The 23,836-nt window shown below is 40.8% G+C and overlaps 1 protein-coding gene across 2 annotated transcripts in view; it reads left to right on the top strand.

Annotated features, from left to right (window-relative positions):
- gid4 (GID complex subunit 4 homolog) overlaps positions 1-21,638 on the top strand; it is a 59,696-nt gene extending 38,058 nt beyond the window's left edge. Inside the window, exons 5-6 of one of the 2 annotated variants that reach the window (XM_068056109.1) lie at positions 11,565-11,695; positions 19,275-21,638. In XM_068056109.1, coding sequence (XP_067912210.1) covers positions 11,565-11,695; positions 19,275-19,338 — 195 coding nt within the window. In that variant the 3' untranslated portion in view covers positions 19,339-21,638. Of the gene's footprint in view, positions 1-8,750; positions 8,887-11,564; positions 11,696-19,274 lie in introns of those variants that run through there. The other variant, XM_068056111.1, reaches the window with a different exon arrangement.
- Positions 21,639-23,836: the final 2,198 nt, after the last annotated feature.

Genomic DNA, 23,836 nt, shown 5'->3' with positions numbered 1-23,836 from the left:
GTTCATGCAGATGCACTTTCCTACTGCAATCACTGGATAGTGATCAGGAGCAGGAACTTTGATTAACTTTCCCAATTGTAGTGCCTTTACCAGCTGATTCAGCATAAGTGAGGGATTGAAGCTGGCAGCTTCATGTTAAGTGTGTCTCCATACACTTGGTAGTGCAACTGTTAAAAGAATGATTAATATAATTGCTGTCTTCATGGGGCAACTTTTCAAAATGATACTGGAGAGAGTTCCACAAGAAGGAAAAGTTTAAACTTCATTGCAGGAATTATGTGCAGATTGTTCGGGTTGATTAGTTATATTTAAGCTGAAGATGCTGTGGTAGAAAAAATAATGGTTCTATCATATCTGCACTGCTGCAGACGTTGAGCACTACATGACTCTAGACTATTATTTAAAGAACAGTTTTTTTTTTCTCTGCTGAACTGGATTACTATAATTTGCCACGAAATATATGTCTTAAATATACAAAATGTAGAATAGTATTGGGGTGACTTTCTAAGGCACTTCTGCTCCACTACTGTGACTTCGGTGTAAACCCTACGTTCGTGTATGAATGGGACTTCCGCTGAAGTTGTGGCAGTGAAGCCCAAGAAGCTCTGAGGAATTTCACCCCCTCCAAAAAAAAAAAAAATGACTTTCACATACATCTGCTCTCCCAAAGAAGGGAGGGGATGACCCAGGAAAGATATCTTAACCTGAAGAGCACTTGCATAGATGTGTATAGTGAGGAGTAAAGGCTTTCAGGAGAATTGCTGTTTAATCCAATTCTCTGACGTACAAAACATGGAGGTGCTATGTTCTATAAGTTTGTGTATGAAGTAGAAGAGGAAACTTCACTAGAGAGAAAAGCAGGAAGCAATATTCATTTCCTAAGTTCTTTTACAGCACTTAGCCCCTTTTGAGATCAAGGAAGGTCATGTGACCTGTGATTAAGCATCTTTTACTGCTGTGAAATAAATCGTAGTAGTAGTCTATCTTCCTTCAACCTCAACTTGAATTTACTCTCGCATCCACTTCAGTCTCCTCTGTTTTTTCCCCTTGCCCTCCAATCCACCTAAAAAAAAAAATCCCAGGTGAAATTGGGACCACATTGTGAGGAAAAAGCCAGGTTGTGCCAGAGTGTCTGTTTGTATTGATGCTAAAATACATGGATATTGATTTTGTCTTTGAAAAATAATAACTTGAGGTTGGTTAACAAAAGCAAATTAACAATACATAGTGTATCTTATCTATATAACCTCTTCCATTCCCCTTCTACACTTCCTTGTATTACACCAGAAAAATGGAGTAATCTTGTCAGACATCATTAACCACACACAAATGTCCCTATCTCTAATACATATGTTTTTTTAATGCTAATTTAGGGTTCTTCTAGAGTTAAAGGTTGTACTTTCCATGGTATAATTGATAAACTATTGGGTGGAAATTGTGTTTTAGTTTTTGACGCCTTTGTGGGAGAGTAATACTTGGGTCAACACAAGCAACTATGGGTACTGTTTTCCCTGTTTTATCTTACTAGTTAGGCTAATGATTCTTACTAGGCCTGTTTGAGGCCAACATGTTCCAATGTACAACAGTTTGGGAAACCTTGGATAATTATGTCCTGGATGCCATTTGAGGAGCGGAGTTGGCCTTGATACTGCCAGCGCCTAGCAATATAGTGCACCTATTGCTGAGGCTAAATTATGAAGGCAAAACTTCTCTGGAATGTTAGTAGACCCAGCTATATTAAATTATAGTTATGCTCCTTTCAGAAGTCATTGAAAAAATTATCCAAACAGGCAATTTCTGAATCCCATTGTGCTTTGTTTCAGCTAGTTGCTTATAACTTAATTCCAAAAGATCTATATTATGGAGCATTCCCAATGCAAATAGAAACCAGTTCCTATTTCAACTGACATCTCCCAGTGTTAAAGTTGCATATACCCATTGTAACCTGTCTGCCTGGTTGTGAATATGATCTAATTGCCTTTTCATGCAGAGGTTGGAGATAGTCTTTGGAGAAACTTGTGTGTGTAGCCACCACCATTTAAATCTTTTCCCTAGACCAGTGTTATTCCAATATAGTCTGAGCAGCACTCTTGGTCTTCACCTCTTGAGAGACTTGTTCTTCTGGCTTTCGTTCACAGGCTGACTGATCAGCATGGGATTGGGCTCTGTTCCTTTTTCACTTGGTCTCCAGCAAAAACAAAGGCAAAGGAATGCAAGTGAAAGGAACCTAGAATGCTGAAACTATTTACTACAACTACCTGCCCTGCAGTTTCTTTCCCTTCTTGTAGGAAAGTCCTTGGCCTCTACTTGGCAACCACCTACAGTGGTATGACTGAATTAAGGAGCTCACTTTGCGATGGATCACAGGCACTGGCCCACATCCAGTGACATCGTAGTCCAGCTCGAGCGTATCTCTTGAGCAAGACATTGGCTGTGATTACACAAATAATACTGACACTGACTAACTGCCTGGAGTATCTTAAAAGATCATTTTGAAAGAAAATAAATATTTTACACAAGTAGTGGTTTTCTTGAGATTTCATAAGCAACATCTTAAATGTGTTTCACTTTATAAGTTAAGTATATTGGGAAGAGAGAGGAAACCTTTTCAGTTTGAGACCCTTGGCTGTTCTTTCCCCCCCCCCCCCCCATGCCATTTTAAAAAAAAACATTTATTTAAAAACTCCTATCTTGTGGGGATATTTAGAATTTAGTGCTTTCCTCCTCCTGTGGAAACAGACCATTGCAGGTCTTCATCTTTAACAAGGATATCATAACTAATATCTATTAGATGACTAATCAGTGGCTGCATAGGCAAAAGTGGGAAATACTAGTATCCACTGAGCACACTGCAGTGTTTAGTTCATACTGGAGCTTCCTGACTCAAAAGGGATTCATGTACTTTATGGATTTCTTATTAACATGTCTGACTTTCTGATGAATGTGGAAGCCAAAAATAGAAGATTTCTGCAGAGAAGAAAAAGTTATATTGAATGTGCCTACCAAGAATGGAAATGCACACCACTTTTTATCTTTTTTAATTGTAGATTTGATTTGGGGTGCTGAAAAACATGAGTGGATAATTTCTGTAACTAACTCCTTTCTGTAATCTTTAAATTGCGTCACACTTTATGCTTCCTATATTCTAAGAAACAATTGCTTTTTGCTGTAATCTTTAAATTTCTGTTTTTCCATGATTGAGAACCTGTCAATCAAATGTTTCTCACTCGGTATTTTTTTCAGTGGCTTTATTATATTTGAAGTAAAATGTGAATTTATCATCTCCACCATCAAACCTTTCTGGGTACTTAATAAATCTCAGTTCCTGCATCGAAAATTTTCAAGATCCACATTGATTTGTCTTATTTTGATATTAAAGTTTCCAGATTATATAATATTCAGCCTGTAGATCTCTTGTTTAGTAGATACTATACCTTGTTCATTCTTATTGGCATAATTTTTCTAGTAAGGTCGAGGATTTTGGGAATATGGATTTCAATTCTTCAGTGTAGAAATCGCTGCTGTAGACTGTCATCAAAGGCTGTAGTAGCTCTTATTGATGTGTGTGAACTTTGGGTGCCAGATTACAAACTACCTAGGCACCATCTTATATTTAAAGGTATTGATCATTTTTGATCTGTTTGGTTAATTTTGTATAAACTTAGATATCTGCAGCTGCTTACAAAGCTCAACAAAAAACAACAGATTCTGGAAATCTGTTAACCTTTTGAAAATATTTCAACATTTCTGTTCTGAAATGTAACCTTGGAACATGCAATGTTTGTGAAATCACAGTGAAAAGTAAATTCCTGTGTGTTTATATGATATGTGGAAAGTGAAAACTTGTTTTTGAAATGTACCAACGGAACGTTTTAGCAGTTCTCTCTATCAAAATATAGAGTTATACAGCACAGAAACAGGCACTTTGGCCCACTATGTCCACGCCGGCCATCAAACCTATCTATTCTAATCTCATTTTCCAGCACTTTGTCCGTAGCCTTGTATGCTATGGCGTTTTCAAGTGCTCATCTAAATACTACTACTTAAATGTTGTGAGAGATCCTGCCTCGACCACCCCTTCAGGCAGCGTGTTCCAGATTCCAACCACCCTCTGGGTGGAAAACTTTTTCCTCAAATCCCCTCAGCCTCCTGCCCCTTAGCTTAAATCTATGCCCTCTGGTTATTGATGCCTCTGCTATGGGAAAAAGTTTCTTCCTATGTACCCCATCTACGCCCCTCATAATTTTGCATATCTCAATCAGGTCACCCCACAGCCTTCTCTGCTCTAAGGAAAACAACCGTAGCCTATCCAGTTTCTCTCCAGAGCTGAAATGCTCCAGCCCAGGCAACATCCTCTGCACCCTCTCCAGTGCAATCGCATCCTTCCCATAGTGTGGTGACCAGAACTGTACACAGTACTCCAGCTGTGGCCTAACTAGCATTTTATAGAATTCCATCATAACCTCCCTGCTCTTATATTCTATGCCTCAGCTGATAAAGGCAAGTATCCCATATGCCTTCCTAACCACCTTATCTACCTGTGCTGCTGCCTTCAGTGATCCATAGACGAGTACACCAAGGTCCCTCTGACCTTCTGTACTTCCTAGGGTCCCACCATCCATTGTATATTCCCTTGCCTTGTTAGTCCTCCCAAAATGCATCACCTCACACCTCTCGGGGTTAAATTCCATTTGCCACTGCTCTGCCCATTTTACCAGCCCATCTATATCGTCCTGTAATCTAAGGCTATCCTCACTATTTACGACACCAATTTTTGTGTCAGCTGCAAACTTACTGATCATACCTCCTATATTCACGGCTGAATCATTAATGTACACTACAAACAGCAGGGGTCCAGCACCGATCCCTGCAGTACACCACTGGTCACAGGCTTCCACTTGCAAAAAAAACAACCCTTGACCATCACCGTCCTGTCACTATGCCAATTTTGGATCCAAATTGTCTTGGATCCTGTGGGCTCTTACCACCTTGACCAATCTCCCATGCAGGTCCTTATCAAAAGCCTTACTGAAGTCCATGTAGACTACATCAACTGCTTTACCCTCATCTACACACCTAGTCACCTCTTTGAAAAATTCAGTCAAATTTGTTAGACATGATCTCCCCCTGACAAAGCCATGCTGACTATCCCTGATTCATCCCTGCCTCTCCAAGTGGAGATTAATCTTGTCCCTCAGAATTTTTTCCAATAGTTTCCCTACCACCGGCCTGTAATTACCTGGTTTATCCCTACAACCTTCCTGAGTAAAGGTACCACATTCGCTAGCCTCCAGTCCTCTGGCACTTCTCCTGTGGCCAGAGAGGATTTGACAATTTGTGTCAGAGCCCCTGCAGTCTCCTCCTTTGCCTCACTTAGCAGCCTGGGATACATCCCATCTGGGCCTGGGGATTTGTCCACTTTTAAGCCCACTAAAACCTCCTCCCTTTCAATGCTAATTTGTTTAAATATATCGCAATCCCCCTGCTTGATCTCTACACCTACATCGTCCTTCTCCATTGTGAACAAAGATGAAAAGTAATCACTTAAAACCTCACCTACGTCCTCCGGCTCCATCCACAGATTGCCACTTTGGTCCTTAATGGGCCCTACTCTTTGGTTATTCTCTTGCCCTTAATATACTTATAAAATGCCTTGGGATTTTCCTTTATCTTGTCCGCCATTGTTTTTTCATGCCCCCTCTTTGCTCTCCTAATTACTTTTTTAAGTACCCCCCTATACTTTCTATACTCCTGTAGGGCCTCTGCTGTTTTCAGCCCTCTAAATCTGCCATAAGCCTCCTTTTTTTTTTTTTCCTTATCCAATCCTCTATATCCCTGGACATCCTGGGTTCTATGGATTTATTGGTCCTACCCTTCATCTTTATGGGAACATGTTGGCCCTGAGCTCTCACTTTTTCCTTTTTGAATGACTCCCACTGGTCTGATGTAGATCTTCCTACAAGTAGCTGCTCCCAGTCCACTTTGGCCAGATCCTGCTTTATCATATTGAAATCTGCCTCCCTCCCCCCCCCCCCCCCCCCCAATTCAGTACCTTTTATTTCCAGTCCATCTTTGTCTTTTTTCATAACTACCTTAAATTTTAAAGTTATGGTCACGATCCACGAAATGCTCTCCCACTGACACTTCTACCACTTGTCTGGCTTCATTCCCTAAGATTAGGTTTTCAAGCTGGGGTCTATCACTGGATCCCAGTGTGGGGTTGGAGGGGTGTCCTCAAGGCATTCAGATCTCTGTCTATCTGATCGGATTTCTGGTTTTGTTGGCTTCGTGTGTTATTTCTTTTGCTGTAATAAATGTTTTCTGCATTATGCTTTGGAAGTTAGGGTAGCAGTTTTTCCAGGAGTGTCAGAAAAGGCATATTTCGAGTTACTGTCATTTCTGAATTCTGCTGATGTAGAGTTGCATATAAATAACCCCTTTTACATCTGCATCACATCCCAAAGCACTTCACAGCCAACTGATTACTTTAAGTGTAGTTACCTGTTGTTTTGTAGTTAAATACAGCAGCCAATTTGCACACAGCAAAAATGGATGACCAGTTAACCTGTTTTGGTGATGGTGATTGGAAGGTGACTATTGGCTTGAACATCTTAATTTTAAAAAAAAGTCATTTGGTCTTTTACATTCACCTGAGCAGGCATTCAGTGCCTCAGCGTAATGTTTCATCCAAAAGATGGCACCACCAAATATATAGCACTCCCTTGGTACTGCACGATCAGCCTAGATTATGTACATAAATCTTTGAACCCACATGGAGAGTCAACAGGCCAGTAAAGCTGACATTGATAGGGAAAATATCAGAATCTATTATTAGGGACATATTGGGCACTTAGAAAATCATAATTGGGCAGAGTCAACACAGGTTTATGAAAGGGAAATTGTGCTTGACAAATCTTAGTTTTTTTTTTGAGGATATAACTAGGGGAACCAGTAGATGTTGTGTTTTTGGATTTTCAAAAAGGATTTCGTAAGGTGCTGCATAACCGGTTATTCCATACAATTAGGGTTTGTGGAATTGGGGGTAGTAGCATGGATTGAGGATTAGTTCACAGACCAAAAAAACAAAGTAGGAATAAACATGTCATTTTCAAATTGGCAGTTTGTAACTCGTGGGGTACTGCAAGGATAAGTGCTTGGGCCTCAGCTATTTACAATCTATATCAATGGCTTAAGTGAGGGGATCAGGTATAATGTATCCAAGTTTACTAGCAATACAAAACTAGGTAGGAAAGTCAGCTGTGAAGAGGATGCCAAGAGGTTGCAAAAAGATTTAGACAGGTTAAGTGACTGGGAAAGAATATGATTGATGGAATATAATGCAGAGAAATGTGAAATTATCCACTTTGGAAGAAAAAAATAGAAGAGCAAAATATTTTTTTAAATGGAGAATGTCTAGGAGCTGTAGGTATTCAGAGGGATCGAGGCATCCTTGTACATGAATCACAAGAAGTTAACATGCAGGTACAGCAAGCAATTAGGAAAGCAGATAGCATGTTGGCCTTTATTGCAAAAGGAAGGAGGAAAGGGTAAAGAAGTCTTCCTACAAATATGCATGGCATTGTTGAGGCCACACCTGGAGTACTGTGCAATTTTGGTCTCCTTACCCAAGAGAGGATATACTAGCCTTGGAAGGAATGTAACAGAGGTTCACTAGATTGCTGGAATGAGGGGATTGTTGTATGAGGAGAAATTGAGTAGACTAGGCCTGTATTCCCTTGAGTTTATGAGAATGAGAGGTGATCGCATTGAAACATAAAATTCTTAAGGGACTTGACCGGTTAGATGCTGGAAGGGTGTTTCCTTTGGCTAGGAGTCTAGAACCAGGGATCACAATAAGGCATCGCCCATTTAGGAGTGAGATGAGAAATTTCTTTACTCAAAGACTTGTAAATCTTTGGATTCTCTGCCCCAGAGAACTGTGGGTGCTCAGCCCATTGAGTGTATTCAAGTCTGAGATCGACAGATTTTTTTGGATACTCTGAATCAAGGCATGTGAGGTTAGTGCGGGAAGGTGTAGTGGAGGTAGATCAGCCATGATCTTGCTGAATAGGGGAGTAGGCTTGAAGGGCCAAATGGCGTATTCCTGCTCCTTTTTTTAATCTGTTATAAATGAGAAGGGGATGATTGACTTTGAGAGCATTGTATTTTAACAGCACATCAACTTTATGTTTTGGCTACCAAGTTTAATATTTTAACAATCAATTTTGTCACAACTTCATTTGCTGTCGGTCATTGTACTGATATGCTTTCAGGGTGTGATGCTGCGTTATGATGAGACCAAACTGACTTTATGTTTGAGTCATCAATAAATTGCATCCGTTCTCATTTTCTGTGAAACCCACAATTTCCATTTGACCACAATTAATAATTGCTTTGTGGGGAGGGGAAAGAGAAGGAGGGAAGTGGAAAGAAAGCGAGGAACAGGCTGGCATCCAGAGGCAAGGCACATCTCCAATAGGAGGGAGGGAAAGTCATCCAAAGCCACTCTTTTGGGGCACTACTATCCCATGACTACCACGTGTGCACTAAGGAAAAAATGAATACTGGTGCAGAGGAACCGTGGTTTTCTTTTTTCATCGCAACGTAAACAGACTAAATTTTCTACAAAAACTGCCTCACATTGCAAAGGATTTCCAGGATGTTGAACTCATTAATGTTTTGACTTCATCCTTCTGCAACTGCTCCGTAAAAATCCTCCAACTCAAATAAATCTCAACACCTCTTTTTAGTCCTGTCTACAACCGCTCCACGACGTGGATGCCATGCCTGCCTCTACCAGCCGATGCACAGCAGCTTCCCTCCATGATTGCGAACCCGAAACACAGGACCTCAAAGTATCCTCCGTGCACAAAGGCTGCCAGCACAGTAAGTGTATAAATTAAAAGTCTGTACTTATTACCTTTTGAACACAAGCCATACAGAGTGGAAGGAGTCTATTTTATTCATAGTACTTTGCCCAATTCGTCCAAAAAAATGTTAAACTGTGTCACACCAGGACAGTGGACATATGGAATAGACTACCAGAGACGGTAATTGATTCAGAATAAATTAACAACCTTTTAAAAGTATCTAGTTTAATATCTGAGAAGAGGATTGAGTTAAAGATTATAACAGTATATTTTTTTTGGAAAAAGTAGGGGAAGGAACTTGGCACCCCTTTTAAAATAGGTGATCAAAAGATAGGAGCAAGTCCATGACTAAATGGGCTTCGTCAGCTGAATGACCTTTTTTTGGTCCAGATTTTGTCCTAATTTATCACATTCTTTTTGACTACTTCATGGAGATCGCCCATTTCAGGTCTCTTTGCTTACAGAGCTGCTCAGGTAATGCTGCCTGGGAGGTTCGTCTACAGCTTAGAGCTGCTTTGTAATGTTTACCCAGTTCAGATAGTTCCAGATCCGTTCTGAAATGAACTGAAACACTTTGGGATATAGGTGACTCTTGTCCGAAACTTCTCTTCAATGATAACTACTGTGACCATGTTCCTTGTAAATTAGGCAAGCAAAATAACGAATACAATTCAATTTATACTAATCTCTATCAATACATTTTTTCAGTAAAATTTTCACTAATTGCAATGTTTACTATCTCTAACTCAAGAAAGGAGACATAATGTGCATTATTTTACTGAAGAGCACCAGAGCTGCAGATTCAGTGCAAGTTTTTGTAGTGAAAAGTACTAATGCCTGGGTACCTCAACACTTGTTGTCATCAGAGTGGTTCTCATGAGAAAGAGGCCTGAAATGCCAGGTTTTCTTAAAACACTTAAAATAGTATATTTTATAGATTCTAATGATGTATTTCTGTACACCTAATAATTTGAAGTTGTATTTTTTAAAATTAAATTTTTCAACAATTTGAACTAAGCAATGTAGATAACAACATAGAAAAGTGGGAATTTAATGCTGAGATGATTAATTGTCTGATAAAGTGCCTCACAGTTGGGGTCAGACCTGAGCAGAAACATGAGAGAAATTCGCTTCAAGAATGATTGATTGAAAAAGTAGGCTTTAAGAAAGCTTTGAAAATGATGTCATATGGGGGTGGGGGGGTTGTGGAGCATGGGGAAAGATCAAGATGAGAAGGGGGCTCTGCTCCCAATATTACAGGGGAAGTTTTGTAGAGCAGAAATAATTGTGAATTAAATATTTAACAAAAACAAAATATGAAATTAAATATAGAATATTGGAAACACACAACTGAAAAGAGAATAAGAACAAACAGACTTGCATTTGTACAGCTCTTTACCTAACTTTAGGACAACCCAAAGTGCTTCACAGCCAGGAAAGTACTTTTGAAATGTCATTACTGTAGTAATGTAGGGAAACACAGAAACCAATTTGCACATGGCAAGGCCCCACAAACAGGAAGAACATAATTCATGTTGGTTGAGGGATAAATGTTGGCCAGGACACCACCTGACAGTGCAGCATTCCCGCGGTATGATAGTAATGTGCCAGCCTACATGCTTGGGTCTCTGGATTGGGACTTAAACCCCCAACCTTCTAACTCAGCATCAAGAGTGCTATGAGCTCAGGCTGACACCCAATACATTTGTTTCAGTATAGACCCTTCATTTGTTAAGCTGGAGATCTAAAAAGGATCTACACATGAAATGTTAACTTTTGCCTACAAAACTGAGACTGGATTTAAAAAGTATTCTGTTAATCGTAGTGTTTTGGGATATCATGAGAATATGTTAAGGTGCTACATAAATGGAGGTTGCTTTTTGTTGTTGTTGTACATCCAGAGCATTTTGTTTCCCTTTTCCACGCCAAGTAAATTTTGTAAATGGTAGTAAAGTTTTACAACTTTTTTTCCCAGTGACATTGGGAGAATACTTCAAGCAGAAAGTACTAATTTCAATTTTAAAAGTCTGTCTGTAGGCAAGTGCTGTGATTTAGATGGGAATTAAATCATCAAGCAGAGTGGGCTAATATATCGTGGTGCTGCTATGCTTCTATTCATTTGGACAGTGTTTATTTTCCTCTTGCGTAGAATGTGACCTGTGCGCTTTTGCAGCCATAAGCAAGCATTCTGTCCCCTTGTACTTATTTGCATCTAAACAGTTTTATCAAAAAATGTTGTGTTTCTTGTGGACTTCACCTCTCGTTTTCTCTCGTTTTTTGTAATTTAGCTTTTCATAAGGGAAATACTATGTAATGTTTCCCCATCATTAAAACTTGATTTGTATGTGGGTACTCTACGCTAGTTGCTTTCCCTCACAGCATACCTATGTAAGAAGCATATTGCTTTTCAAGGTATTTTAATTACACTAATCTATGCAAGTGTCTCCTCCTTTGTTTGGAACTAAATATGCAAAGTGTACCATAGCCTCTTTTACAGACATCAGCCTTTTTGGCCAGTTGGCAGTTGACTTTGATTAATTAATTAATTCCTGGTATCAGAACAATGTTTCAGAAACTCCCAGCAGGTGTGATGTATTGGGGAATAAATTAGAGTCTAGTTTATAACGTATTTCTTCAGATTATTCTGTAAATTGATTTAATTGTACCGAGTTTTTCTTTCTTCTCCACCAACAGGAACAGTTTCTAGTCCCTGATCACACGATCAAAGACATAAGCGGTGCTTCCTTCGCAGGCTTTTACTATATTTGCTTCCAAAAATCCACAGCTTCGATAGAAGGCTATTACTACCACAGGAGTTCAGAATGGTGAGAGGAACTTGTAAACATTTCAAGTGAATAAATCTTAGTATTTTCACCCATTTCGCAGAAATCATCGATATTACAATTAATTCATCCTGACACATTCCATTAATTGTACAAACATAAGAACAGGAGGAGGCCATTCATATTGTGCTATTCATTTTGTTTATTGCTGATCTGTAATTCATGTGCACTTTTACTCATCTTGTTTCCATATCCTTTGATAGCCTTGCCTGACAAAAATCTGTAGATCTCTATTTAGAAAATTCCAGCATCCGCAACTTTTTGGGGAGAGAATTCCAGAGTTCCATTATCCCTTGTGTGAAAAAGTGCTTCACAATTTCACTCCTACTGGTCCTAGCACTAATTTTAAGATTATTCCCTTTTTCTGGATTTCGCACTAGAGGAAATAATTTCCCTGTATCCACTCTATAAAAACTGTCATTTTAAACATCACAATTAAATCATTCCTCAACTTCCTGAACTCGGAACACAAACCAAGTTTATACCCCAACCTTCATGAGAATAACAGTCAACATACCATTAATCTTTTTGATTATTTTCTGTAACTGTCCACCCGCTTTTAGAGAATTGTGGACATGCATCACTCAATCTATTTGCTCCTCCAAAGCACCACGTATCACCATTGAGAGAAAATACTCTTAATCTGTCTTACTTCTGTATTTAGAGATACAGCACTGAAACAGGCCCTTCGGCCCACCAAGTCTGTGCTGGCCAACAACCACCCATTTATACTAACCCTACAGTAATCCCATATTCCCTACCACCGCCCTACACTAGGGGCAATTTACAATGGCCAATTTACCCATCACCTGCAAGTCTTTAGCTGTGGGAGGAAACCGGAGCACCCGGCGGAAACCCACGCGGTCACAGGGAGAACTTGCAAACTCTGCACCGGCAGTACCCAGAATTGAACCCAGGGCCCTGGAGCTGTGAGGCTGTGGTGCTAGCCACTGTGCCACCCATTTAGATCCAAATGGATGACCTCACTGTGAATTCCATGTAGCATAGAATGATAACCGTACAGAAGGAGTTCATTCGGTCCATCGTGCTTGTGTCAGCACTTTGGAAGAGCTATCCAATTAGTCCCACCCTGCCCACTCACTTCATCTGTAACTTTCTGCTCCCATCCTATTATACCTCTTAAGTTAGTGTCATCTGTGAACTCTGATGTACAGTCCTCTATTCCTTCATTCAAGTCATTTAATAAATATGGTAAAAATCCAAGGCCACAACACCGATCCCTAGATAACATCACTTGTCACACTTCTCCAATCAGAGAGCACTTTCTTTATCCCAACTGGTTGCCAACCCATGTCATAAGGTTATCTCCAATTCCATGCACTTTAATTTTCACAAAATCCTGCTATTTTCTGTCGGTCGCATTTTTAGTAGGAGTTTTCAATTAACCTGACAGTCTGTGGTCGCGGCAGTGAATCCAGGATGGTATGTTGCCTTCTGGTTCCGGGGTCAAGGACGTCACTGAGCAACTGCAGAACATCCTGAGAAGGGAGGGCGAACAGCCAGAGGTTGTGTTCATTATCGGTACCAATTACATGCAGGTAGATTTTAGGGAGCTAGGAAAGAATTAATGAGCAGGTTATAACATCCAGACTACTTGCGCTGCACATGCTAGAGAGTACAGAATTGGAAGGAGAGTGCAGATGATGTGCAGTGGCTGGAGATGGTGCAGGAGGAAGGGTTTTAGATTCCTGGGGCATTGGTTCAGTCCTTTTGAGGTAGGACCTGTAGATGCCAGACGGTCCAAGGCATATCATCATTGGAAGGTTAGCTGGTCATGGGGAGGTTTGTTAGTGCTGTTGGGGAGGGTTTAAACTAGCTTGGCATGGGGATGGGAACCTAATCATAGATTTGGAAGGGAGAGAAGCAAAGCTGGAAATGAAAGGCAGAGGGAAAAAAAGCTAGAAAATAGACGACGAAGGAGTTTGGCAGTGCTTAATGGCATATACTTCAATGCAAGGAGTCTTGTGAATAAGGCAGATGAACTGGGTGCACAGATAGTACTGCAGGCACTGCGTTGGAAGCAGTTCAGAGAAGGTTTACTAGACTATTACCTGGAATGAAAACAAGAAATGCTGGAACCACTCAGCAGGTCTGGCAGCATCTGTGGAAAGAGAAGCAGAGTTAACGTTTCGAGTCAGTGACCCTTCTTCGGAACTAGCAAATATTAGAAATGTCAAAGGTTATAAGCAAGTGAGGCGGGGGTGGGGCAAGAGATAACAAAGGAGAAGGTGTAGATTGGACAAGGCCACATAGCTGACCAAAAGGTCATGGAGCAAAGGCAAACAATATGTTAATGGTGTGTTGAAAGACAAAGCATTAGTACAGATAGGGTGTTAACGGACTGAATATTGAACAGTAGCAAGCACACACATGAAAAAAAACAGTGGGTAAGCAAACTGAACAAACTAAGATGAAATGAAATAAACACAAAAAAAATTGTAAAAAAAATGTAAGAGAAAAAATAACTAAAAATAAAAGCTAAATGGGGGAGCCCGTCATGCTCTGAAATGATTGAACTCAATGTTCAGTCCGGCAGGCTGTAGTGTGCCTAATCGGTAAATGAGATGCTGTTCCTCGAGCTTGCATTGATGTTCACTGGAACACTGCAGTAATCCCAGGACAGAGATGTGAGCATGAGAGCAGGGGGGAGTGTTGAAATGACAAGCAACCGGAAGCTCAGGGTCCTGCTTGCGGACTGAGCGGAGGTGTTCCGCAAAGCGGTCACCAGTCTGCGATTGGTCTCCCCAATGTAGAGCAGACCACATTGTGAGCAGCGAATACAGTATACTACATTGAAAGAAGTACAAGTAAATCGCTGCTTCACCTGAAAGGAGTGTTTGGGGCCTGGGATAGTGAGGAGAGAGGAGGTAAATGGGCAGGTATTACACCTCCTGCGATTGCAGGGGACGGTGCCATGGGCCGGGGACGAGGTGGTGGGGGTAATGGAGGAGTGGACCAGGGTGTCGCGGGGGGAACGATCCCTTCGGAATGCTGACAGGGGAAGGGAGGGGAAGGTGCGTTTGGTAGTGGCATCACGCTGGAGGTGGCGGAAATGGCGGAGGATGATCCTTTGGATGTGGAGGCTGGTGGGATGAAAAGTGAGGACAAGGGGAACCCTGTCACGGTTCTGGGAGGGAGGGGAAGGGGTGAGGGTAGAGGTGCGGGAAATGGGCTGGACACGGTTGAGGGCCCTGTCAACAACAGTGGGGGGGGGAATCCTCGGTTGAGGAAAAAGGAGGTCATATCAGAAGCACCGTCATGGAAGGTAGCGTCATCAGAGCACATCACAATGTGGTCTCCTCTACATTGGGGAGACCAAACGCAGACTGGGTGACTGCTTTGTGGAACACCTCTGCTCAGTCTGCAAGTAGGACCCCGAGCTTCCGGTTGCTTGCCAATTTTAACACTTCCCCCATGCTCTCATGCTCACATCTCTGTCCTGGGATTGCTGCAGTGTTCTAGTGAACATCAACGCAAGCTCGAGGAACAGCATCTCATTTACCGATTAGGCGCACTACAGCCTGCCGAACTGAACATTGAGTTCAATCGTTTCAGAGCATGACAGGCTCCCCCATTTTACTTTCATTTTTAGTTATTTTTTCTCTTTTTTTTTTTTTTCTTTTTTACATTTTTTACAATTTTTTTTTTTGTTTATTTCATTTCATTGTTCAGTTTGCTTACCCACTGTTTTTTTTCATGTTTGTGCTTGCTGTTCAATCTTCAGTCCGTTAACACCCTATCTGTACTAATGCTTTGTCTTTCAACACACCGTTAACACATTGTTTGCCTTTGCTCCATGACCTTTTGGTCAGCTATGTGGCCTTGTCCAATCTACACCTCCTTTGTTATCTCTTGTCCCACCCCCGCCTCACTTGCTTATAACCTTTGACATTTCTAATATTTGCTAGTTCCGAAGAAGGGTCACTAACCCGAAACGTTAACTCTGCTTCTCTTTCCACAGATGCTGCCAGACCTGCTGAGAGGTTCCAGCATTTCTTGTTTTTATTTCAGATTTCCAGCATCCGCAGTATTTTGCTTTTATTACCTGGAATGGGTGGGTTGTCTAATGAGGAAAGATTGGACATTCTAGGCTTGTATCTACTGGAGTTTAGAAGAGTAAGAGGCGACTTGATTGAAACATGTAAGATCCTGAGGGGTCTTGACAGTGAATGTGGAAAGGATGTTTCCCCTTGTGGGAGAATCTAGAACTAGGGGTCATTATCGAAAAATAAGGGGTCACCCTTTTAAGACTGATGAGAATTTTTTTCTCAGAGGGTCGTGAGTCTTTGGAACTCTCTTCCTCGAGGCAGTGGAAGCAGAGTGTTTAAATATTTTTAAGGCGGAGGTAGATAGATTCCTGATCAAGGGGTGAAAGGTTATCTGGGATAGGCGGGAATGTGGAGTCAAGGTTACAGTCAGTGCAGCCATGATCTTATTGAATGGTGGAGCAGGCTCGAGTAGCCTACTCCTAATTCGTGTGCTCGTATAGGCACTTGGAAGGATGATATAGTTATTCCTGAAACATGACTTAAAGAAGGACAGGAATGATAGCTCAACATTCCTGGTTACAGGGTTTTCAGATGAGATAGAAAGGGGCAATAAAAGAACAGGGAGTAGCAGTATTGGTTAAAGAAATAATTACAACTGTGAGGAGGGACGATATGCTGAAAGGATAGTCAAATGAAGCCATATAAGTTGAACTGAGAGTGTACTTATAGACCTCCAAACAGTCAGGGAGCTAAAAGATCAAGTAGGGAGGCAGAATTCTGAAGTGCAAAACAATCAGACAGTAATAGGGGATTTCAACTACCTAATATTAACGGGATAGAATCGGTGTAAAAGGTATATGGAGCACAGAATTCAAGTTCATTCAGAGTAATTTCTTTTGGCCAGTACATAGAAAGTCCAACAAGAGAAGGGGGTAGTTCTATACTTCGTTTTAGGGACTGAAGCTGGATGGATGGAAGGGGTATCATTGAGAGCATTTTGGTGATGGTGATCATTATTTAGTTAGATTTAGCATAGTTATGGAAAAGGGCATAGACATAGAGTAAATGGGGAAAGGCCAATTTATACTAAGTTGAAATGTGATCTGGCAAAAGTGGGCTGGAAACAGCTACTTGATGGTAAATCAGTATCGGAGCAATGGGAAAATTCAGGTGGAGATAAGTGAGGGTTCAGAGCAAATATGTTCACACAAAGGAAAGGGGTGGTACACTCATCTGGAGCCCCCTGCGTGCCAAGGCACATACAGGGTAGGATAAGGCAAAGAAAGGAAACTTATGTCAGATGTTAAGAGCTTAAAACTGCAGAAATCCTAGAGGAATATAGAAAATGCAGGGGTGAAATTAAAAAAAGAAATTAGGAAAGATGGCATGAAAAAGTATCAGCAAACAATATCAGAAAACCAAAGATGCTTTATGGATACATAAAGAGTAAGAAGCTAAGGGGGGAAAAAAAAACTTGCATTTATTTAGCGCCTTTCACGACCACCAGATGTCTCAAAGTGCTTTACAGCCAATGACTTTTTAAAGTGGAGTCACTATTGTAATGCAGGAAACGAATGGCAGCACCTATTGGAGACCATAAAGGGAACCCATGTGTGGAGGCAGAAGTCATTGGCATGTTTCTTAATGAATACTTTTGCGCCCCTCTTCAGAAAAGAGGACGATGCAAACGTTGTAGTTGAGGAGGAGTGTGAAATATTGGATGGGACAAACGATGAGAGAGGCAACATTAAAGGTTTTAGCATCTTTGAAAGTAGATCAATCATCAGACCAAGATGACTATATCCCAGGCTATCAAGAGAAGCAAGGGAGGAAATAGCAGAGCCTTTGACCATCATTTTCCTATCCTGTTTGGCTACAGGCATGGTACTGGAGGACTGCTAACTTTGTACCATTGTTTAAAAAGGGAGAAAGGGATAGACCGAGTAATTACAGGCCAGTCAGCCTAACCTTGGTGGGCAAATTATTAGATAAACTTCTGAAGACAGTATTAATTGTCATTTAGAAAGGCACAGATTAATCAAGGACACTTATGATGAACTTGTTGAGGGAAGGTTGTGTCTGACTCACTTAATTTGAATATTTGAGGAGGTAACAAGGAGGATAGATGAAGGTAGTGTGTTTGATGCAGTCTATGTGAATTTTAGCAAGGTCCGCCCATGTGGCTGGTCAAAAAATTAAAAGCTGTGGGATCCAAGGGAAAGTGGCAAATTGGATCCAAAATTGGCTTAGTGGTAGGAAGCAAAGGGTAATGGTTGACAGATGTTTTTGTGACTGGATGGCTTTCCAGTGGTGTTCTGCAGGGCTTAGTACTGGGTCTCTTGCTGTTCGTCCAAATAAAAAGCAGAGGTTAGGATCTGAAACTGTTGAACTCGTTTTTGAGTCCGGAAGGCTGTCAAGTGCCTAGTCAAGAGATGAGGTGCTGTTCCTCAAACTTGCAGTGAGCTTCATTAGAACAGTGTAGGAAACAGAGGACAAAATAAGCAGGGAGTGGAGCGAAGAATTAAAACAAGAGGCGACTGGAAGCTCGCGGGTCACACTTGCATACTGAATGGAGGTGTTCCAAATTGACTTGTTTCTCTCTACAGATGCTGCCATACTTGCTGAGTATTTCCAGCATTTTATGTTTGTATTTCAGATTTCCAGCATCCACAGTACTTGGATATTAAATTTGACTTTCTTTCTACAGATCCATATTGACTCTGATCAACTCATTTGTTCAAATGCTCAGTCACTCATAACAGATTCCAGTAACTTCCCCATGACTTAGGTTAAACTGATAAGCCTATAATTTCCTAGTTTCTCTTACTGCTTCTTAGTGAAGTGACATTAGCTTTCTTGTGAACAAAACCAGAGTTATGATCTGTCTGACCTTAACTGACCACATTCAGTTCAAAAATGCAGAGCAGTCACGTGTAGCCTTAAAGGATAGGTCCCTGCACTTTAGCAGTAGATTAATGCATTGTTTTACATTATATATTCCTGTACTCTTAGAATGCTGCATTCTCTGACTTAGCACTAGCAGAGACACTGGAGATTTACTAGTAAAAGTAAAATGTTAAATGTGAGAGTTAACACGTTGCTAAATGAAGCATTTGACCAATAGTACTGAATAATTTGGGAAGCTGAACTTTAAACTGGATAATAAAACAGCTTTATTGTACAGGAGTCAATAATTTTTCATTCGTCCCACCAGCTTTTTCTCTTTCTGTCTATCCCTTATAAAGGCTATGGTTCTGATGGGCATTGACAACTTTCAGGGACAGTTCAGTCAGTTGGGACCATTCTTCATGCACAGGCTGTTTAACTGTGGGTGCGGGACACTGCAGATGCGCTTAATTTTGTTCTAGCCTAAATCTCTCATGCAAAGTTTCCATCAGGCCACAGAATAGTAAGCAAGAAACCAGGCTGAGATTTTCCCCTCTCCTTAATAACGCACACCAAGTTCAATTGTTTGTTTTTTTTTCATTCTAAAAGTATAGGTCTGAATTTTTAAGCTTTGATTGATTGAAGTATTTTGTTCTGTTTAACAGGTACCAGTCTTTAAACCTGACACACGTCCCTGAACACAGTACTCCCATCTATGAGTTCCGGTGACATTCATCATACAACCCTCCTCAGACAGTTGGGGAGAGGGAGTAGCCAGATAGTGGAACTGTTAAGGGGAGAGAGAGAGCGAGACGCACAATTGTTCTGTAACAATGAGAACAATTACTGTTTTCTCTGCTGCTGACAGACCGACCACAACACAACGAGGAGATCGAGCATCAATAATCCAATCCAAGTGCATGACGGTTGGAGCTTGTTTTCACCGAGCAAAAGAGAACTCATTTTAATCTCATTTTAATGCTAATTTAAACTGCACTTACTGATTTTTAATTTTGGTCTCTGATTTGTTAAAGTTCATTTTGTAGTTCTAACTTAGTTGTACAAGAACTAGCAATGAGCCAATGGCACGAGAGCTGTGTGCTATTGTTTTTTTTCTTTTTGCTGTTTTTATACATTGCTAATCAAGCTTGGATTCTTTAGATGGTCTTTTTAATCTACTCTACTGGTGCTCTTGCACATGTTCTGTGCTAGGTTTTATGGGAGAACAGAAGTGGCCTTATCCTAACAGAGCAGCAGATGCTTTAAATATCTCAAAGCAGTATTGGGGGAGAGGAGAAGTTAAAATAAAATACTCTAAAGCAGTAAATAAATAAATAACTGACTTCTTTCAGACTCGAGTTATGTCGAGAATTTCTGAAATGATATATATTGGATACCTGGCAGTGCGTTAGTAAGGCCTATGACCTACTTGAGAAGTTATGAGGATTAAACCAAACCCTTTGAAGGCAGTTGCCAGGCGGTAGCTTTGTAATTTCCTGCTAATACATACTACGTGTGGCGTTTGAGTTGTAATTTTTCTTTGTGTGTGGCAGGGGAGGGTGTTCCATTGTTGGTGCTATCCCAGATGTTCACAGAAGGATTCGATGTGCCTTTCGTGATGTAATTCCTTTGGATTTACAGAAACATTCAACTTTTCAATTTACCTTAACAGTGGGAAATTCCATGCACAGTATATTTCTCATTTGAAGGTTGAAACCCACCATGCCCCTTCCCAGGAAAGCCTTTGTGCAGAGCATGTGCAAAGCATTAGGTTTTCATGTTAAGTATGCATAAAAGATAAACTGAAAAGATTCAACTTAAATTTAGCCATGGATCTGAATATCCAGTTGATGGTGAATGTTGCACTTAAATATTGGGTGGGGGAGAGGAAAAGAGGTTTCCAAATTGGACAACCTATTTAATATAATTTTAAAAATATAGATGTTTAAATAAAATTGGTGCAAAAATAATTTTTCAGCTAGTTATGACTAGAGATGCAGGATGTTAAGATGCCCACAGAGTAACTATTTGAAAATTTCATGTACTCACCAGAATTTCATTAAAGTGTAATACGCCAAGTATTCCAATTAAATCTAATACACGCAATGGGATCTACTATTGAATGAAATGAGAAGGCTTGCAATATTGTAGCTGAGATTTCAAGAAAACACAGTAGTGACATTGTCACGTAACTCAAACTATGGCCATTTTAACATCCAATGGAGGGGGTATCTCTTCCTCTTGTGTAAAGTCAAAGAATTCTTTTATTAAAACATTCATAAACCAATAACGTACCGAGGAATGTAATACCACCACTTGTACTAAATGTATTGCACCAGCTTTTTTGTCCATTGTGACTTCTTTAAAGATAATTAAATCCTGATAAATGCTTTACTGATTTGCCAAGAAAGATGCTATGCCCGAATCAGGATGTATGTCTGCTTTTGTGTGTATGTTTGTCTGGGTGTGTGTGTGTGTAAAATGAGAGTAAATAGGAATGGGATGGAATTTCACCCTTGGATCAAGATTATGCATTGATTAGGTATGTTTTCTTTTAAGTTGACGCCTCTCCTAAAAACGCGTAAAAGGACTCTAATTTTGGAATCCAACATCTAAAAGTGAGGGCATTGTTTTGCTTTATCCTATTGCAGCCTTTTTGAAAAATAGGAACTTCTGATTTCAGACAGGTCAAGACTTCCTTTTCTTCTGAATTTTACATATTTTTGGAATTCCAATACATAAGCTGAAAATCCATTTTTTATTTAAAACATAAGAGTTGTGTAAGTGGGAGGAAAAACTGCTGACTAGGGTGAAACAGCCCATGTACATGGAGTTTGACCTATTGACACTTGAAAGAGTGTGACTAACTGGCTTGGAAGTGAGTTGATTTTATTGTATAAATCAGAGCATGGAAATGAATGTTTTATTACATTGCATTGTTCATGAGACATCAGGAGCTTTAAGTTTCAGATCTGTGGTGAAATAAATGAGGGGGTACCACATTCAATAAAGTTCCTTGTGAAAGACTTTATGGCGTTTGAATTCTTTCTTTCAGTAGAGTTGGGTTTTACTTTAATGCCACGTCCCCTACACCATAGTAAATTGAATGGGAATATTTACAGTATTGCAATTTTAGTAAAGTATTATGGTGAATCCATCAATTTTTTTACAACTACACTTTGGGCACTTAAATCTGTAAGTGGCCTTCTGACTATTAATCTGTAGAAACGTTTGGATCTTTATAAAAGTAGTGTGAAGTGTTTAGATCTGTCAGTGGTGAAAATGAGAGGTCTGTGAGTTGAGATGACCTAAAAATGTATAGCCCCATTAAAGCACATGGTACCAATTTGCTAAATAAACCCAGTAACATTATTGCTTCTGTAGTAAGCAACAGTTGATGGGCCTTATTTCAAAATTTGCAGATGACATAATTTAGAAGTATTGTGAACTGTGAGGAGGATGGTGATAGACTTCAAGGACATAGGCTGGTGGAATAGGCAGACACATGGCAGATTAAATTTAATGCAGAGAAGTGTGAAGTGATACCTTTTGGTAGGAAGATTGAGGAAAGTCAATATAATGTAAAAGATACAATTCAAAAAGGGGTGCATGAGCAAAGAGACCTGGGTTATATGTACACAAATATTTGAAGGTGGCAGGACTGGTTGAGAAAGAATAAGGCAGATAGGATCCAGGCTTTATAAATAGAGGCATAGAGTACAAAAGCAAGGAAGTTGTGATGAATCTTTATAAAACACTGGTTTGGCCTCAACTGGAATATTGTGTCCAATTCTGGGTACCACACTCTAGGAAGGATGTGAAGGCATTGGAAAAGGTGCAGAAAAGATTTACAAGATGAGGGACTTCAGCTATGAGGATAGATTTTATTTTATTCATTCATAGGATGTAGGCGTCGCTGGCCAGGCCAGCATTTGTTGCCCATCCCTAATTGCCCTTGAGAAGGTGGTGGTGAACTGCCTTCTTGAACCGCTGCAGTCCATGTGAGGTAGGTACACCCACAGTGCTGTTAGGAAGGGAGTTCCAGGTTAGGGTTAGGATTTTGACCCAGCGACAGTAAAAGAATGGCGATATAGTTCCAAGTCAGGATGGTGTGTGACTTGGACGGGAACTTGCAGGTGGTGTTCCCATGCATCTGCTGCTCTTGGCCTTCGAGAGTGGGTTTGGAAGGTGCTGTTGAAGGAGCCTTGGTGTGTTGCTGCGGTGCATCTTGTAGATGGTGCACACTGCTGCCACTGTGCGTCGCTGGTGGAGGGAGTGAATGTTTATGGATGGGGTGCCAATCAAGTGGGCTGCTTTGTCCTGGATGGCGTTGAGTTTCTTGAGTTTTGTTAGAGCTGCACCCATCCAGGCAAGTGGAGAGTATTCCATCACACTCCTGATTTGTGCCTTGTAGATGGTGGACAGGCTTTGGGGAATCAGGAGGTGTTATTCGCCGCAGGATTCCTAGCCTCTGACCGGCTCTTGTAGCCACAGTATTTATATGGCTACTCCAATTCAGTTTCTGGTCAATGGTAGCCCCTAGGATGTTGATAGTGGGGGATTCAGCGATGGTAATGTCATTGAATATCAAGGGGAGATGGTTAGATTCTCTCTTGTTGGAGATGGTCATTGCCTGGCACTTGTGTGACGCAAATGTTACTTGCCACTTATCAGCCCAAGCCTGGATATTGTCCAGGTCTTGCTGCATTTCTACACGGACTGCTTCAGTATCTGAGGAATTGCTAATGGTGCTGATCATTGTGCAATCATCAGCGAACATCCCCACTTCTGACCTTATGATTGAAGGAAGGTCATTGATGAAGCAGCTGAACATGGTTGGGCCTCGGACACTACCCTGAGGAACCCCTGCAGTGATGTCCTGGAGCTCAGATGATCAACCTCCAACAACCACAACTATCTTCCTTTGTGCTAGGTATGACTCCAACCAGCAGAGAGTTTTCCCCCGATTCCCATTGACCTCAGTTTTGCCAGGGCTCCTTGATGCCATACTCTGTCAAATGCTGTCTTGATGTCAAGGGCAGTCGCTCTCACCTCACCTCTTGAGTTCAGCTCTTTTGTCCATGTTTGAACCAAGGCTGTAATGAGGTCAGGAGCTGAGTGGCCCTGGCAGAACCCAAACAGAGCATCGAGTGCTGCTTGATGGCACTGTTGATGACGCCTTCCATCACTTTACTGACAATTGAGAGTAGACTTATGAGGCAGTAAT

Source organism: Heterodontus francisci, chromosome 24, assembly GCF_036365525.1.
Source record: "Heterodontus francisci isolate sHetFra1 chromosome 24, sHetFra1.hap1, whole genome shotgun sequence".
Classification (NCBI taxonomy): domain Eukaryota; kingdom Metazoa; phylum Chordata; class Chondrichthyes; order Heterodontiformes; family Heterodontidae; genus Heterodontus; species Heterodontus francisci.
The sequence above is the reverse complement of the archived record's forward strand: the minus strand, read 5'-3'. Positions and strand labels throughout refer to the sequence as shown.